Below are 19213 nucleotides of genomic sequence, written 5' to 3'. Positions count from 1 at the left end.
ATGTCTGTCATAGTCTTATGTAGTCAGCTTCAAGTTTTGTTCTAGAGGTGAACTTGCTAGTTTTGCTCCACTTAGGCCAGTTTCTGAAATGAGTTCAAGAGCATATTTCCTTTGATTAAGCAGTATTACCTTGTCAGACCTCATCATTTCTATTCCTAGGAAGTACTTGAGTTCTCCCAGGTCTTTCATTTTGAAGTTCTTATGCAAGGTATTCTTTGCTTCATTTACCAGATCACTGTTGCTTCATGTGATCAATATATCATCAACATACACCAAAATTACACTATGTGCCCGCCATCTCCCCTTTTTGTGAACAGGGAATGATCATAGGCACTTTGACAATATCCAGCAGTGAGCAATGCATTAGATAATTTTATATTCCATTGTCTTGATGCCTGCTTCAATCCATATAGTGATTTCAACAGCTTGCATACTTTGGACTCCCCCCGCCTATGGAATCCATGTGGCAGGTCCATATACACATCTTCCATGAGGTCACTCTGCAAGAATGTATTGTTGATATCCATCTGATAGAGGTTCCATCCTTCAGAGGCTGCTAAACTGATGACAGTTCTGACTGTAACCATCTTGGCAACAGGAGAGAAAGTTTCATGATAATCTAGACCTTCCTGTTGTGTGTAACCCTTTGCCACCAATCTAGCTTTGAATCTGTCTACCTCCCCATTAACTTTATATTTTATCTTGTAAACCCATTTTGAGCCTATTGGTTGTTTCCCTGATGGCAAGTCAACTATCTCCCATATATTATTTCCCTCAAAAGCGTGTATCTCTTGTTTCATGGCATCAATTCATCTATCATGTTGTGATGCTTCTCTAAAAGAAGAGGGTTCAATGTTATTGGAAAACTCTGTCAAATAAGATTGATAATGGGCTGGCAGATGGTCATATTGAACATGATTTGTGATTGAGTGAACAAGGAGTCCAACTAGTGATATAATCTTTGTGCCATATAGGAGGCTTAACTCCTCTATTAGACTTTCTTGCAACTACAGATTCTGAACTTATGACAGGTTGCTCATGTACTTCTTCATGCACAAGTGCTTCCGTTGGTGTATGGGCTCCATTTTCCATTTCTGAGTCCAATTCAAAGTTTGCTTCATTCTCCACCTCTGCTTCCATTTCCTGAGTAGTTTCATCTGTTGAAGTAACATGATCAGTGCCATCTACTGCAGTCTCAGTGACTTCTCCTTCCAGCTGGGCAGCTTCATCACTAGTGATAGTGTTAGACTCTGTTTCTGGCAGTGATTGACCAGAAATTGATTCACGTGTATGTTGAGTTGGCTGAACTGCATATTCAGTAGGTGATGAGAGAAATATATCTTCAGAAGGCTCTACTGATTGCTTAAAAGGGAATGTTTTCTCTCTGAAACTAACATCCCTGCTAACTAGAAAAGTCTTGGAATCCAGATCAAACAACCTATAACCTTTTTGAGTTTCTAAATATCATATCATCACAGTTCTTCTTGCTCTTGGTGATAGTTTATCCCCTTTTGGCAGAATACTTGCATAGCACAAGTACCCAAAAACTCTCAAGTGGTCTATTTTAGGAGGCTTCCCATACAACATTTCATAAGGTGAGTTACCATTCAATACTCTTGTAGGCAATTTGTTGATAGTGTATACTGCAGTCTTTACACAGTCTCCCCAGAACCTAGTTGGTATCCCACTCTGAAATATCAGTGCCCTTGCCACTTCTAGGATATGCCTATGCTTCCTTTCAACTACCCCATTTTGTTGAGGAGTATAGGGACAACTACTCTAATGCACAATCCCAAAAGAAGATAATAATTCATTACACTTTGCATTAAAAAATTCAGTTCCATTATCAGATCTCAGAACCTTAATAGTAGCCCCAAATTGATTCTTTATTAGCAACAGAAATTCCCTTAGCACAGTTATTACCTCACACTTTGAATTCAACAAGCAAATCCAAGTGTATCTGCTGTATTCATCTACTAATGTAGCAAAATAATGCTTTCTATCATAAATTGCTGTCTTGTAAGGACCCCAGACATCAATGTGCATAAGCTGAAAAACACAACTAGATTTACTACTACTAGTAGGAAACTTAAGCCTACTTTGCTTAGCTAATAGATAAATTTGACAGTTTTCTTGTACTCTTTGATTCACTTTGTTCTTCAAGTCTGGCAAATGTTGCATTGCTATTGGTGATGCATGCCCTAACCTTTGATGCCATAATATTGTATCTATAGATTCTTTTTGTATTGAAACTGCTACTAATACTCTCTCCCTCTTCAGTATGTATAGGCTATTGTTCTCCTTACCAATCCCCAGTACCTTGCCATTGAAGAGTCCCTGAAAAACAACAAAATCAGGGTAGAAGCTACCTGAACAACACAGTTCTTTAGTCAATTTTGATACTGATAGCAAGTTAAACTTAAAATATGGAACATGAAGAACATTGGTAATTCTTTGTATTTCCATTACTACTGCATCTCCTGTATGAGTAATTTCAGATCTAGAACCTGTAGGAATTTGCACTCCATCATTGCTACCTTTATCTATCTCCTTAATTCTTTCCAAAATGCTCTTGCAAAAAGTAATATGATGTGAGGTTCCTGAATCTACTACCCAATCATATGATTATGCATTGGATAGTAAAGATATAGTACCTGCTAGATTTGCAGAACCATATGAGCTTGAAGTATTCTCACTAGCTGAAGATTTTGTCAGCATATTCACCAGCTGTTTGTACTGATCTTTTGTGAAAAAATTACCCTGCTGATACTGATTCTTCACATTCATATCCTCATCTGTGTTTGCAACATTAGCATATGGTTTCCCTGGATTGAACTGTCATTTCTTCTTACTTTTGAAATCAGGAGGATAGCCTATGATTTTATAACAATTCTCCTTCAAATGTCCTTTGTATCCACAATATTCGCATATTAGTCCTGGCCTTTTATTCTTAAATGCCTGACTTTTTCCTGCTAGCATTGTTAAAGGATCTCTATTGACCTTTACTACACCAAGTTTTCTTTGACTTTCCTCTTGCACCACTATTGAATATGCTTGATTAACAGTTAGCACTGGTCTTTTCAATAAAACATCACTCCTAACATGACTATAGCTTTCATTCAATCCCATTAAGAATTGTAATAGCCTTTGTCTTATTAGGTGATCCACATAAGGCCTTGATTCTTCACAATCACACGAAGGTAAGGGTGCTAATATGTCTAATTCATCCCAGAAATCCTTCAATTTTGAAAAATAGCTAGTTACGGAATCAATACCTTGTCTTAGGATTGCAATTTCTATCCAAAGCTGATAAATTCTAGTTAAGTTGCATTTATCAAATCTCTCCTTGAATTCATCCCAGACCTTCTTCGCACTTGAAGCATACATGATGCTTGGCACCAATTCTGCCGAAACAGTGCTGCTCAACCATGATAATACTACCGCATTGTATCTCTCCCGCTGTGTTGCTAGATCTCCTCGAAATGAGCTTTTAAGGCAAGTTCCGTCCACAAACCCTAATTTATTCTTAACCAGTAAAGCAACTCGCATAGATCAACTCCAAAGGGCATAATTTTTTGGCCCAGTAAATTTGAGTGAAATAAGCGCAGTTCCTAGTCCATCTGAATCATTTAGGAAGAGTGGATGATTGTGAGGGAGCTTCGCGATTTCATCATCCGCCATTGTTGAGCTCAACTGTTCTTCAACGATCGAACTGCCGATCCAGCAATCGCTGCTCTGATACCATGTTAAGAAGTTGAATTACAGAGAGTTTGAGCTAAATCTAGCACATGCAATGACCAATTCAAGAGTATGAATTAGAGAGAGAAAGTAGAGAGAAGGAGGAAGAATATTTTCATTCCTTCTGAATTACTTAGTCAAGAGATTACAGAGTGTTTTTGGAAGGAGGTGCACTATTATAACTAACTCATGTGTACCTCTTTCCTAACTAACATTTTAGCCCCTAAAATTTATTAGGTTACACATAAGTCCACACTACTCCTCTAATCTCAATATTCAATACATTGTTATAAAAAATAACGTTAAGAATAAATATTTGATAAATTAATGGCACATGAGTCCTATATATGGTACCTTAAGAAATTTCCATGTAGTACGAGTACGTTGAAATTGTTAATTTTAGCATACGTGGCTGCACGTCATATTCTTTCACTTTATCTAGAACACTAGAAAAGATTTCGCAAATAGGAAAAGGAAATCGGCCATACATTAATGATCTTTTAATTACAACATTGTAGCAAGCTAATATATTTCTGTAAATCTTTGAAATTCAACTTATCCCTTTTAAATTTTATAGAAGATAAAAGATGGAAAAGATCGAAGGGATACCTTTGAAAAATCGGTTCTTAGATATTATTGTCACAATATTTTCAAGTGTTTAATATATATACTGAATCCGAAAATAAACAATATATAGTAATATAGTGATCTGCTTCATTACATTTACAACGCTTGAATCCATTGAGCAAAGTGAAAATAAATAATGAATAAACATATCCATACAATAAAACAACAGTAAGAGTACAATTTTTTCCCATTGCAAAATCCAAACTACTAGAAAATAGAAACTAATTAGTTTCTCCCCACGTACGTTGCATGTGTATGGTATCGGGAATATTGTATACAGTCAAAATCGGGCTTGCCCGATTTCGTATGGTTAATCGAGATCGGGGCGGCAGACCGTGGTTCGATCCCAAGTTAGATTGGATTGTTACATGAATAGATATTGCCTAACTCGTGATTCAGGGATCGAGAGCGAGACCAGCTAAGGTCGAGACCGAGAAGGATAGAAAACTAGCGAGATCGAAAGAAGCATGCTAAGTCGAATAACAGAAAGTCAAGGAATCTGTGACCGTGCGTGGATTGTGGCTGAGATCTCGGCATGTATCAAGACAAGACCAGTTGATTAGCCAATCATGAGATTTCCTTCCGTATTTAGAATTGTACCACATGTGGAACTCCTCTGCTCTATAAAGGGGGTCTCAATCACTTTGTACATGGGATTCACGTATATCAAAACAATTTATAACATTTTCTTAAGCATTCTTATTCTGTTGTCCAGATCTTGCTTTTCAATAATATACGGTTGATTCGAGGGCGACCTAGCTCGAGGGCCAAGGTAGCACGTTACATTGGTTTGCTTTGCTTTACAGTTAATTTCTAACTTCAATTCTCATATTTCTCAGTTTGTGCCAAGTAAAATCACATATCCTTAAAATCACTTACAAATTTAATTGTTATCCGATTTTAAGGGTACCCGCCTAGCAGAAACTAAAGAGAGAAAAAGAATACAATAAGAATTAGTGAAAGAAAATGCGAACACGAACAGCTAAAATGAGAATGGTGAAAATCACGAAGAAAATCAGTGTGTGAAGGAGAATGGCTTTGCCATTAGTAGTGAAGCTTCCAAATTCCACATGACGCTGATTCCCCGGCAGCTGAAACAGCACACCTGGCGAAAGCAAAATGAAAAGAAGATAACCTATCAGAATTGGTGCCCAATCAATCATATTTCTGGTTTGGCTTTACAAGTTCTGTGGCAATGTTTTTTTAATGTTGAACGTAACTTGCAGGCTAGAGAGTTGTGTAAAGAATTAAGATGACGAAAAGTTCAGTTTACGCACTGCTTCTTAAATTGCTTTGCACTGTGTGTCTCATGAGAAATTCCATGCTTTTTCCTCAAGGGAAGGATAGCGTTTCTAAACATGCCTGCAGAGCCTTGGGATTGAGGGAAAAACATTGATCTTTTTCTTGTGATCTTTATATACATACTACTTTTTTTACCATATACTAATAGAATTAATAAGAAAGTTTATCTTACTCTCTTTGTAAGGATTTAAAGTGGCAACAGAAATTGAGATTTCTACCAATAGCCTCGCAAAAATGAAAATTTATATTAAAGGAGTGTAATTAACTTCTTTTGTGAAGCAAGAATCAAGGGCTCGATAACAGCTAAACTTGTTTGGTTATGACGGATTTAATTTTATTGAACGAGGAGTTAATTACGTATAGGAATAAACTTTTATTGTAACAGTAAAATCAAAAAAAAAATCAGGTTAAAGTAACTGAATTTTACACGGAATAACCTTACTAGTTACTACTATATATAACCATTTTAACTGGCTAGCAATCCATCAGTCAAGAAATATTTTTGACCTCCTACGCACAACTCTTAAATTCGTTGTTAATTGGAATATCGTAGATGCTACTCTAGTTTTATGTTTTCTAGAAGAATCTTACTTTAAATAATAAGGAAAAGCATCTCCCTATGGTTTTCAGGATCTCTAATGTTTTACAACTTGGATTTGCATGTCGCACTTGTTGCGGAAGCCGAATATATAGAGAGTGATTAAATCACAATTATTATATTTAAATATAGCTAATAAATAGTAAATGAGACAATAATAAAAAGAACACCAGAAATTAACGAGGTTCGACAAAATTTGATTTTTGCCTAGTCCTCACACACAATCAACTCAAACTTTATTTCACTCCAAAAAATACAAGTAAAATATTACAAGAGAGAAAGAAGATTCAAATTCCTTTGGAGATAAGAAGGCAAGTGAGAGATGTTTACAAGTGAACAAAACCCTTGCTATTTATAGAAAGGAAATGACCTTAATAATGTCATGCATGTCATCATATTAAGTGTGATCATGCAATGTAAATGCATCTACCAATTTCTTCCAAAAAAGAGACTTCAAATGTTCACACTAGTTCACATTAATCTTGTCAAATTCAACAAATCTCCATCTTGGCAAGATTCCACTTTTTCAATTTTCTCTCACTGATAAATTTTGATTATGTCTTCAACTTCAATCTTCAAAGTTCAACAATGTTGATCAAGTCCAAACAATGTTGAAACTTGATCGCAGTCACTACTTTTGTTAGCATATCGGCAGGGTTGTCTGTAGTCCTAATTTTCTGCACCATGACTCCACCTTCTTCAATAATATCTCGTACAAAGTGATATCGAACATCAATGTGCTTCGTCCTTGCATGATAAACTTGGTTCTTTGCTAATTGGATAGCACTCTGACTATCACAAAATAGTGTGATGCTTTCTTGACCAATACCAAGCTCTCTAAGCAACCCTTGAAGCCAAATTGCCTCCTTTACAGCCTCCGTAATTACCATGTACTCTGCCTCAATAGTAGACAAAGCAACTGTTGACTGCAAAGTAGACTTCTAACTAACTGGTGTATTTGCAAAAGTGAAAACATAACCAGTAGTTGATCTATGTTTGTCCAGATCACTTGCAAAATCTGAGTCACAATATCCAACTACAAACCGATTGCCTTCCTGCTCAAAAACTAACCCAACATCTACAGTACTATGAATATACCGTAGAATCCATTTCACATCTTGCCAATGCTCCTTTCCTGGATTATGCATATATCTGCTAATAACTCCAACGGCTTGTGAAATGTCAGGTCTCGTACAAACCATTGCATACATCAAGCTACCAATGGCATTCGCATATGGCACTCTTGACATATACTCTCGTTCAACTTCATTCTTCGGCGGCATAATAGTACTAAGCTTAAAGTGAGGAGCAAGAGGAGTGCTAACCGGCTTCGTGTTCTCATTCATGCCAAATCGATCTATTACTCTCTTTAAGTATTCTTTCTGATATAGATATAGTTTCTTTGAATGTCTATCTCTTTTTATCTCCATGCCAAGAATTTTCTTCGCCTTACCCAAATCCTTCATCTCAAAATCCTTTCTTAGTTGAATCTTCAACTTCTCAATTTCCTCTTGGCTTTTGGAAGCTATCAACATATCATCAACGTATAGGAGAAGATATATGAAGGATCCGTCTTCAAGCTTGCGCAAATACACACAATGATCGTATTTGCTTCTTCTGTACTTCTGCCGCAACATAAACTTGTCAAATCGTTTGTACCATTGTCTAGAAAATTGTTTCAATCCGTACAATAATTTTTCAAGTTTGCACACCATATTTTCCTTTTCAGTAACTTTGAATCCTTCTGGCTGAGTCATATAGATTTCCTCTTCCAAGTCTCCATATAAAAATGCAGTTTTTACATCTAACTGAACTAGATCCAAATTCAACTGTGCTACCAAAGCCAACAAAACTCTAATGGAGGAGTGTTTCACGATTGGAGAAAATACCTCATTGTAATCAATTCCCTCCTTTTGAGCATATCCTTTGGCCATCAATCTTGCTTTGTAGCGAACATCTTCTTAGTTAGGAAATCCTTCTTCCTTTGCAAATACCTATTTTCACCCAATTGCTTTCTTGCCCTTCGGGATATTGGCCAATTTCCATGTCCAATTCTGATAAAGGGATTGCATTTCTTCATTCATGGCAATCCTCCACTTATCTTCTTTTTAACTTTGGACTGTGTCTTTATAAGTGGTAGGAACAGCATCAACTACAATTGAGGCTGCACAAGCCACCGTCTCTATGAGACGAACAAGTTTTTTTGGCTTGTTGGTTGCTATTGATTCAAGCTGTTGTTGGGTTTCCTGAGTTGGAATCTCCCCTTCCACTGACTCTTCTTCCAGGGGAAAATCTTCTATCATTTTCTCATTTTCTCCCTGTGTTGGGGAAATTAATTTTCCCTCAAACTCCACCTGCTTTGAAGCACCATCAATTTGTTTGACATCTTCAACTGTCACCTTATCTGTTATAGCAGATTCATCAAAGGTAACATCTCTGTTGAATATAATTTTTCTTGTCTCTAGACACCATAATCGATATCATTTGACTCCAGAAGTAATCCCCATAAATATAGCTTTCTTTGCCCTCGGATCCAATTTTGACTCTTTCACATGATAGTATGCAATTGAGCCAAACACATGTAAAAAATTATAATCTTATGCAGGTTTTCCATACCATTTTTCAAATGGTATCTTGCCTCCAATAGCGGCAGATGGTAGACGATTAATGAGGTGGCATGCATATGTTATTGCCTCAGCCCAAAATTCTTTGCCCAAGTCAGCATTGGACAACATACACCGAACCTTCTCCAGCAAAGTCTGGATCATGCGTTCTGCCACTCCATTCTGTTGTGGTATATTTCTGACGGTGAAATGTCTCAAAATGCCATCATCTTCACAAATCTTATTGTAAAGATCGTTTTTGTATTCTCCACCGTTATCTGTGCGAAGACACTTTATCTTTCTGCCTGTTTGAGTCTCTATCATCGCCTTCCATTTGAGAAAAATTCCCAGCACCTCATCTTTGGTTTTCATAGTATACATCCACACTCTCCGGGAAAAATTATCAATAAAAGTTATAAAATAGTGTTTCCCACCTAATAAAGGTATTTTGGAAGCACCCCAAATATCAGAGTGAATATAATCCAAAATACTTTTAGTATTATGGGTTGTTGTTCCAAATTTAATCCTTGTTTGTTCCTCTTGACACAATGCTCACAAAACTCCAAATTGCAAGTCTTTACTCCTTTTAACAATCCTTGATCTAATAAAATCTTCAATGATTTTCCTCTAACATGTCCCAAGCGTATGTGCCATAGCTTGGTTTCTTCTGCCTCCTTGTCATCACTGGATGTCACTGTTGTTGTCCCAATAACTGTACTACCGTGATAGTGGTACATGTTATTATTTCGCCGAATTTCCTTCATTACCACTAGTGCACCAGAGCATATTCTCATTATCCCATTTTCTGCAATGACTTTGAGCCCCTTTGACTCTAGGGCTCCTACAAAAATGAGATTTTTCTTCAATTCCGGTACGTATCGACATCTGTTAAACCAATACCACGTTGATAATCTTCCAATCTCCTTCTCCGATATTGTCTGGTTTATTTTCCACGTTGATAATCTTCCAATCTCCTTCTCCGATATTGTCTGGTTTATTTTCTTCTATGGCAATATCTAGCCCTTGTTGAAAAAGGATATCAAGAACCTCAGCTTGCCACATCCCGAAATGTCCTGACCCGTCAAAAATTTCAACTGTAAATTTCGTATTTGACACAATTCTTGTCATAAGCGAAGTTGCCAACGACGTATTACTGACATCCGATGTGGACTCTTCATTTTTATTATCTCCCATTTTGCTACAGATACTATTTATTTGCTGTTAGTACAAAATACCAAACTAATTCTTTTCTGATGTGGAAGTTCAGACTATGCTGCAACCACAGAGCATACTAAGATAGAACCTTGGCTCTGATACCAATTGTTGCGGAAGCCGAATATATAGAGAGTGATTAAATCACAACTACTATATCTAAAGGTAGCTAATAAATAGTAAATGAAACAATAATAAAAAGAACACTAGAAATTAATGAGGTTCGACAAAATTTGATTTTTGCCTAGTCCTCAGACACAATCAACTCAAACTTTATTTCACTCCAAAAAATACAAGTGAAATACTAAAGAGAGAAAGAAGATTCAAATGCCTTAGGAGATAAGAAGGCAACTGAGAGATGTTTATAAGTGAACAAAACCCTTCTATTTATAGAAGGAAAATGGCCTTAATAATGTCATGCATGGCATCATATTAAGTGTGATCATGCAATGTAAATGCATGAAAAGTATATCTACCAATTTCTTCCAAAAAAGAGGCTTCAAATGTTTACACTAGTTCATATTAATCTTGTCAAATTCAACAGCACGCCTCTCTCAGCTTTCTATATCGTAGATGTTTTAATTCGGTCTTTTAAGTGTCGTTGGACTTTACAATGGAAGGAATTATTATTAGCTTTTATGTGAAGAAAAATAGGTGTTTAATGGGGGAAAAAAGGGATAGCACGGTACATAAAGTATTCCGTATTCACGTAGGGTTCGAGAAAGGATCGTACATCATTGTTGGCTCAAGTGAAGTTTTGTTTTGATGATTGACAAAGGAACTCAAGCATGAACCAGGTCCATACACAGTGTACACAGACACGGGCAGATTCAAGTACAAGACATGCACGTGAAGGAGATAAGCTTAAGTGATTATATCTGATATCTCCTGAACAAAAATATTGCATAAGTGATAAGGAGAAGGACTCCTTACTCGAGAGATCTCTATCCTAGATAAGGGAGGAGTTAGAGGTTGAAGATAACTAGAACTCTTCCACCATGGAAGAGTATAGCATTAGAAATTGTAGAATATTCTCATTGTACATGTACGCACAAACACTGAAGTTAAACGTGAGTTGAGAGCAAAATAGCAAGGCATTCTGCAAGCAATTCTTATGTGATTCAAATGTGCGAACCTGAAGCTACATGAACCAGATAGAAGAACCAGTTCCAAGTGTCTGTCTTTTATTCTAGTTCAATTGTAGTAGGGCTTTTCAAGTTGTACCTTTCAGCTTTATCTAGAAGCATTTGTATTAGGTACTCTGAGTATTCAAGTTAGAGTTAACTTAAAGTTGTCGCAACAGTTAGAGGCTGGTTGCCACAACGGGATTAAAGTTAATCCTTAGGTTTACAAAGAGTTTTGTAAATGTTATTTTGGCTCAGTGATTTAATGAAGTGTTGGGAAAAATCCTACTGAGAAGTAGGTCGTGGTTTTTTCACCTTTTGAGCTAGGTATTTTCCACGTAAAAATACTTGTATTCTTTACTTTCCGCATTTACTATTTCCGCAACAGTAGTATAAGGAACACATAGAATAACCAGATCCTTCTATAATCAGTGAACGCGAAAATTGGACATCATACAAATCACCTCCCCTCTTGTGTGGCATTGAAGTATAAAACAACAATTGGTATCAGAGCTAGGTTCTCCTTGAAGAGGCTCACACTTTAGGAGAAGATCAATATGAGTGCACCACCTGGAAACTGGGAAGAGCAATCCACTGCTAGGCCACCACTCTTTAATGACGAGTACTACTCTTGGTAGAAAAATAGGATGAGAGATCACATTATAGGAGAAGACTATGAGCTATGGGACATTGTCACCGATGGTCCACTGGCTACCTTGAAGAAAAATACTGAAGGAGTAGATGTGCCAAAGACAAGAGTGGATTGCACTGCTGAGGACTTGAAGAAATGGGAGAAGAATGCTAAAGCCAAGAAATGACTTGTTTGTGGACTTGGTCCAGATGAGTACAGCAGAATCCAAAGTTGTACCATTGCTAAGCAAATTTGGGACACTCTGCAAGTGACTCCTGAAGGAACACCTCAGGTGAAGAGATCCAGAGGAACTCTACTGTATGGGTGTTCAAAACCGAACCGAAACCGAAAATCGAACCGAAATCGAAGCTTAATGGCTTATTGGTATCGGTTTAACGGTTTAACGGACGGGGAACAGATTGAAATTTTTTTATTAACGGCTTATCGGTTTGGGGGCGGATTATTCAATTTTCTTAACGGATAATTCGTATTTCCCAGTAGAATCATCTCTGGGGATGAGCCTATTAACAACTTATAACTATCAGAAGAAATAGAAGAAAACCCTTCTTCCACTTCCAATACTCTATCTATTACTAATTTACTATTAGACATTTGGTTATAATTTACTATTCCAGTTAGTTACTATTAGATAAATTTGATGTCATGTGTTATACCCAGTGTTCTCTTCTATTTCTTCTGATAGTTATAAGTTGTTAATAGGCTCATCCCCAGAGATGATTCTACTGGGAAATACGCTGGAATGTAGCTCTATATTTCTTCTATTTAGCTCTCTTCTTAGGTGCCATATTCTATAGACTGGAATGTAGTCTGCTGAGCATAAGAATTTTATTTTGAGTCACAGCGGTCAGCAAATAATTCGATAAACCGCCCGATAAGAGCTAAACCGATACCAATCCGCCCGATATCTTATCGGGTGGCTAGCGGATTAATACATTTAAAAGCCGATAACCGATAATCCAAACCGTTAAGAGTAAATAATCGCAATTCGCCCGATAAGCAGCCCTACTCTACTGTATTCTCAATATGAGAACTTTGCTATGAAGGAAGGAGAAATCATCCAAGAGATGTACACAAGGTTCACTACACTGACAAATGAGCTAAAGTGACGAGCGCAAAACACACACTTAAGTTGTGCTCGCTAGTCAAAGATAGTATAGTAAAATATCGTATCCATAATGATTAGATTTAAACAATATTACTACAAGAAAATCACGAATTACATGGAGATTTTTCTGGCGGTTATATAGGAAAATTTTCAGGTAATTTAGTTTCCTGCGGATTTTCCTTCAAGCAAAAATCCGATTGAAAAACCTTCGTGGGTAATTATTACCTGCGGAATTTAAAATTTCCGGGTAAGTTACTTGGAAATTTTGAATCCGCATATAAATTATCTGGGAATGTTTTCGTAAGAAATTCTAAAATTTCACATGAAATTTTCGATACAAATTCATGAAAAAGGCAATTTTTCTTGCGGATTTTCATAGGAAAATATCTGCAAGTAATTTCCCATAAAAATTCCCAAGTAAAATATGCATGAACTTTTAGACAAAAAATTAAAATTATTGGTCAAAATTCTTATTTTCCTAATATTTTATATGTAGGCATATATACAACCACCCACTGACTAGACGGCCATGGCACCAACGTAATTTTGTATGTTACAATCTCTGTGTTAGGCCTAACACAACCACCAATTTCAAATTAAACGGCCACCAATTTCTAATAATTCGAAATTATACTTGCACTTTAATATAAATCTAAGGAAAGCACACTATCCATTAAAGACCACTGCAACTAAGCACACTGGTTTCTTGGTAATACAGCGGAGAATCTCAATGACTTGGGCGGTGGGCTGGTGTGGGACGAGATGTCACCGCATATCTCTCAGTTTTCTTATTTACTAGGAGTACTAATATTTTCCTCTTATTATTTTTAAAATATTTTTTTAAGAAAGGTTGTATTAAATGAGGATTCCAAAAAGCAAATGAAAACTGTTTTCAAGTAAAAGCAAGTAAATTAAATTACAATTAATTAAAAATATTCTTTGTTATTTTTCCAAAAAAATTTATATACTGTGGAATAGCACATTAAATTCTTTTCTTAGATAAAAAATACATAAACTAACGAGAGATATACACATTATATATGATTAGGCAATTGATAAAAATTGTTACCCTAATTCTAACAACATATACAAGATTAAGTTAATTCAATAATGTTAGGCTAATTAAGAGATGATGTTTGCAGGTAGAATCATAAAAACACTTGATATCTAATTAAGTCTCAATACCAAAATATACAAACTAATATCGTTTAAATACTATAATTTATTTTCATCATTTTAAATAAATGTGAAAAAATAACATATGTAGGAGATAGAACGTTAAATAAAATGGTTACGTTTGTACAAGTAATTTAATTTTCATCACATCATTAGCTTTTATATAGGATCACCATTTTAACTATACTTACTTATAAATAAATGGATAAAATTAATAGTGAAAGATATTTTTTCCAAATCATTAGTTTTTGTAACTTTCAAAAAGATAAAATTTTTGGAAATTCGAAATCGAAACTTCTGCCTAGGTAAATTCCCAAGAACATAGCTTCATCTAGATATGCAACGATAAAATTTCAGATAATAAAATTCCCAAGTAAATTTTCAAGAAATAATCCCAAGCTAAAATTACAACAACAAAATCCTCAAGTAATTTCCTATGTAATAAAACTTTCAAGTAAATCCCCAAGAAATAACCCTCAACTAAATTGCAGCAATAAAATTCCTAGGTAATTCCCTAGGTAAGAAAATCTCTAGGTAAATTCCCAAGAAATAATCCCCAACTAATATCGCAGAAACAAAATCCCCAGGTAATTCCCTAGGTAAATTCTCAAGAAATAATCTCCAACTAATATCGTAATAAAAAATCCCCAATAATAATATCCCCAGGTAAATTCCCAAAAAATAATCCCTAGCTAAATCCGCAAGTAATTGTTACCTGGGAGATTTTCTACGAATTCATAAAGGAAATAAAAATTTCAAACTTTTTATTGTTTACCTGCGGAATTACCTACGAAAATAATACTTGGGAATTATTTTCCTAAATAAATCCCCGGGTAATATATTGGCGCCAAATTTACTTGCGGATTTACCTGGAAAAATCGTGTTTGCGGGTTAATATTCCAAAATTTAGGAACTCTGAGATTTTCGCATGAAAATCCCCAGCAATTATCTGCGGAAAATAATCCCAGATAAAATTTCCATGTAATTCGAGTTTTTCTTGTAGTGTATTATCATAGTTTGTAGCTAGATTGCTATCCAGGAGGATCAACAATGGAGATATATATGAATTCTAACTACAAACAACTAAGAATCTAAAGCTATTGACTAATGACAATCGCAACAAAGGTAAGCAAAGAAGTTATCAATGGGAGAAAATATGGGTTGATAGGATAGGTGCAAGATAATTGTTCGGGATCTAACTCTAGATAATTCACTTCTAATGTTCAAGTGAGTCTCTCTAATTCACTGAATAATCAGTACAATTATTTAGTAAAAACTCCTCTCTCGATTAAGTCTCAACCTCACAATATGAACCAATTTAAGCTCGGTGAAGATATGCAGGAATTAGTAATTGATTGGTCTTTAGGAGAACCTCTTTCGATTATCCTTCTAACTAGGTTTAATCAAGGATTCAACTAGCCTGTTTCGATTACTTCGAAGAATCTATGAACTCAACCAACAATATAGTGTAAATATATCACAAGTTATGCCTCTTTCGGTAACAAGAACAAGTGAACATGGATGCAAGAATTAAATCTTCCAAAAATGATTCAAATACATAAAAAATAGAGTTATAATCCACAAACAATCATCAATACACCAAATTCATCAAAACCCAAAAGGTTCTACTCCATAGACACGGAGAAGTTCTTCACAAATGAAACAAAAGTATAGGAAAACATAAATACAATCCAAACCCGGATCTTGAGTGAGGAAGGAAGGATGAAATCCTTGTGCTCTTTGCTTCTCCCTCTTCTCCTTAGCTTCCTTAGATCTAGGGTATGTCAAAAGTGGTTCTAAAATGGTATTTTGGAGTATTTAATCTGCCCCTAAAGCAAAAAGGGATGAAACTACCCTTTTCTTAGCGAAATAGGACTCTTCCCAGACAGGACATGCGCGGTCGCGCACCTGGGGACTTGGTCGCGCATTTTGCACACCGTTCTGCCCCAAGTGCGCGCCCAATGCACGATCGCGCACTTAGTCGCGCACCTAGGTGGTATAGGTTGGGTATTTAGGAAAGTGTAAAACATGAAAATTGTAGCCCTTTTAAATAGCTTTCCAACAATATATTATGAAGACCAAAAGGATTTTTGAGCTAAAAGTTATGTGTATTTTACTGGACAAGGCGCAGTATGCCTGCTCGATTCTTCGTTTCGTTCTTAAAGTGCACAATCATCCGTTGATCCCCGAACACGATCCCAACTTAATCCTTGGGCTTTTACTTAGATTTCAAAGCTCCAAAATAGCATGAATTTATTCCATAACATCTACATAGATCGGAATCACTCCTACAAGGCATAAAATATACAATTAGTGCAAAACACTAGCGATTAAAGCTCCAACTCAATTAAAGTGTAGTAAATTAGAGTGAAATAAGTGACTAAAATATGGGATTATATCCTACCATCATAAAGTCTCTTGTAAGGATTATTCCTGAATAAGATAGAGTCGAGAAGATACTGACAAGGGTTTTGCCTATCACTTGGGAGAGCAAAATCACTGCCATTCAGGAATCAAAGAATATCGCCACTCTCCCACTGGATGAATTAATTGGAAATCTTATTGCCTATGAACTTAGGAGACAAACCATGAAAATGGATGTACCTAAGAAGAAAATGGCCTTGGCACTCAGAATTACTGAAGGTTCTGATCTAGAAGATAATGAAATGGCTATGATCACCAAGGACTTCAAGAAGTACCTGAGGAGAGGAAAGGGTTCTTTAAGAAGTGGAAGCTATAGCAAGTCAAAAGCTCCTGAAAAACAAACCAATGATGGCTGCTACAAGTGTGGAAAGACTGATCACCACATCAAGAATTGTCCTTTATGGGAAATTGAATGGAAGAAGGAAAGAGCTGAATGGAGGAATAGGAAGAAGGAACCCAAGAAAAGCAACAGCAAAGGATCAACCAAGGCTATGGTCACTGCTTGGGGAGAGAGCTCAGATGATAATGATGAGGATGAATAAGCACTTATGGCCAGTGGAGAATCTGATGAAAAAACTGAGGTAAGTGTAATTAATCTCAAAGACAAGATTAAATTATTGTCTAAAGAAAGGTTATCTGAGTTACTTCTAGAACTAATTGATGGACATGAGGATGTAAATAATGAAAAGGAACAGTTGTCTAAATAATGTGTGATTTTGAAGGCTAAGTGCAAAAACCTGAAACTTAGGGTTAGTAAAACTATAAGTGAAAATACTGTGTTGAAGAACCAGGTTCATGCACTTGACTCAACTATCTTAGAGCTTAGATCTGAAAATCTAAAACTGAAATTAGGAACAGGTAAAAAGATAGTTGATCACACACAACTCACTCTAGAAGAAAATATAGGAAAAATGAAAGATGGGTAGTATAAAAGGGATGAGCAAGTAAGAATTCTAAAGGAGGATCTAAGCAAGGTCAAGCATGAACTAGACAGAACTTGTAAATGGAACAGGTCCTCCGATGCACTTTCTTGGCTACAAGAACACCACAGTAGCAACAGAAGAGGACTTGACTTTGGGAACCTGGCACCTACATGGGATCTCAAAAGCAAGTACCTCACACTTCCTGAGAACAAGATTAGCACACACTATGGTAAAATAGGTCACTATAAAAGTGAATGTACTGCAAAAGAAAAAGCAAGTCAAAATAACAAAGAATTTGTTCAAGGGAAGAATAGGCTACCAAGTTGGGCTAAAAAGAATTTGATTCATTCTTTTGCCTATAGAAAGGGAAACAAACTAGTTTGGGTTCCTAAGACTAACCCCTGATTTTCTTTTGCAGGTCCAAGTGAAGGGGAACATCCAAATATGGTACATAGATAGTGGCTTCTCAAAGCATATGACAGGAAGCAAGAACCGGTTCCTTTCACTTGAGGATCTTAAAGGAGGTAATGTCTCCTTTGGAGATGGAAAGAAAGGTGAGATCATTGGAGTTGGAAAGGTAGGTAAGACTGATTCTCACTCTATTGAGAATGTCTACTTGATAGATGGACTGAAATACAGTCTAATAAGTGTATCACAATTGTGTGATAGAGGTAACATGGTAGCATTTACCTCTACGAAATGCTTTGTGATTAATCTTACCACTGACAAGATAGTTTTACAGGAAAAAAGAGTGAACAACATATATGTTGTAGATCTGTCCACACTTTCAGATAATGAACTCACTTGCTTAAGTGTGTTGGATAATGAACCCCTCCTTTGGCACAACAGACTTGGACATGCCAGTCTAAGTCAACTCACAAACTAGTCTCCAAGGACTTGGTGATAGGGATGCCTAACATTAAGTTCAAGGAAGATAAAGTTTGTGAGGCTTGTGCAAGGGGGAAGCAGGTAATATCCTCTTTCAAAAGCAAGAAAGTGGTAAGCACCACCAGGACGATGGAACTGGTCCATATGGATCTTTGTGGACCAATGAGAACATTGAGCAGAGGTGGTAAAAGATATGTGATGGTGCTTGTTGATGATTACTCTAGGTTTACTTGGACATTGTTTTTAACATCTAAAGATGAAGCATTTGACATGTTCACTTCTTTTGTTAGAAAAACTCAGAAACAACTAGGTAATCAACTTGCATCAATTAGGTCTGATCATGGTACTGAATTTGAGAATGCTAAATTTGCTGAATTTTGTGATGAACATGGCATAAATCATAATTTTTCTGCTCCTAGGACTCCACAACAAAATGGAGTAGTTGAAAGAAAGAATAGGACATTGGAAGAAATGGCTAGGACTATGCTTCTTTCTAGTAAACTACCCCATAGTTTCTGGGCAGAAGCTGTAAACATTGCATACTACATCATAAATAGGTGCATGACTAGACATCTTGTTGAGAAGACTCCCTATGAGTTACTTAAAGGGAGAAAGCCAAACATATCACATCTTATGGCATTTGGATGCAAGTACTTTGTGTACAATAATGGTAAAGACTTCCTAGGTAAGTTTGATCCCAGAAGTGATGAGGGAGTATTTTTGGGATATTCATCATATAGTAAAGCTTATAAGATCTATAACAAAAGAACTATATGTGTAAAAGAAAGTGTACATGTGTTTTTGATGAAACTAACATTCTTTCTGAGAGGCAGGAACATGA

General features: G+C 36.2%; 1 protein-coding gene across 1 annotated transcript; it reads right to left on the bottom strand.

Moving 5' to 3' along the window:
• Positions 1-5318: 5318 nt before the first annotated feature.
• LOC142179895 (uncharacterized) lies at positions 5319-7695 on the bottom strand. The gene is made up of 3 exons (XM_075250785.1): positions 7465-7695; positions 7095-7191; positions 5319-5470 (listed from the first exon to the last, which is right to left on the bottom strand). Exons 1-3 carry the CDS (start codon positions 7693-7695, stop codon positions 5319-5321), a joined length of 480 nt encoding a protein of 159 aa, XP_075106886.1.
• Positions 7696-19213: the final 11518 nt, after the last annotated feature.

This window comes from Nicotiana tabacum, chromosome 4, assembly GCF_000715075.1.
Source record: "Nicotiana tabacum cultivar K326 chromosome 4, ASM71507v2, whole genome shotgun sequence".
NCBI classification, from domain to species: domain Eukaryota; kingdom Viridiplantae; phylum Streptophyta; class Magnoliopsida; order Solanales; family Solanaceae; genus Nicotiana; species Nicotiana tabacum.
The sequence above is the reverse complement of the archived record's forward strand: the minus strand, read 5'-3'. Positions and strand labels throughout refer to the sequence as shown.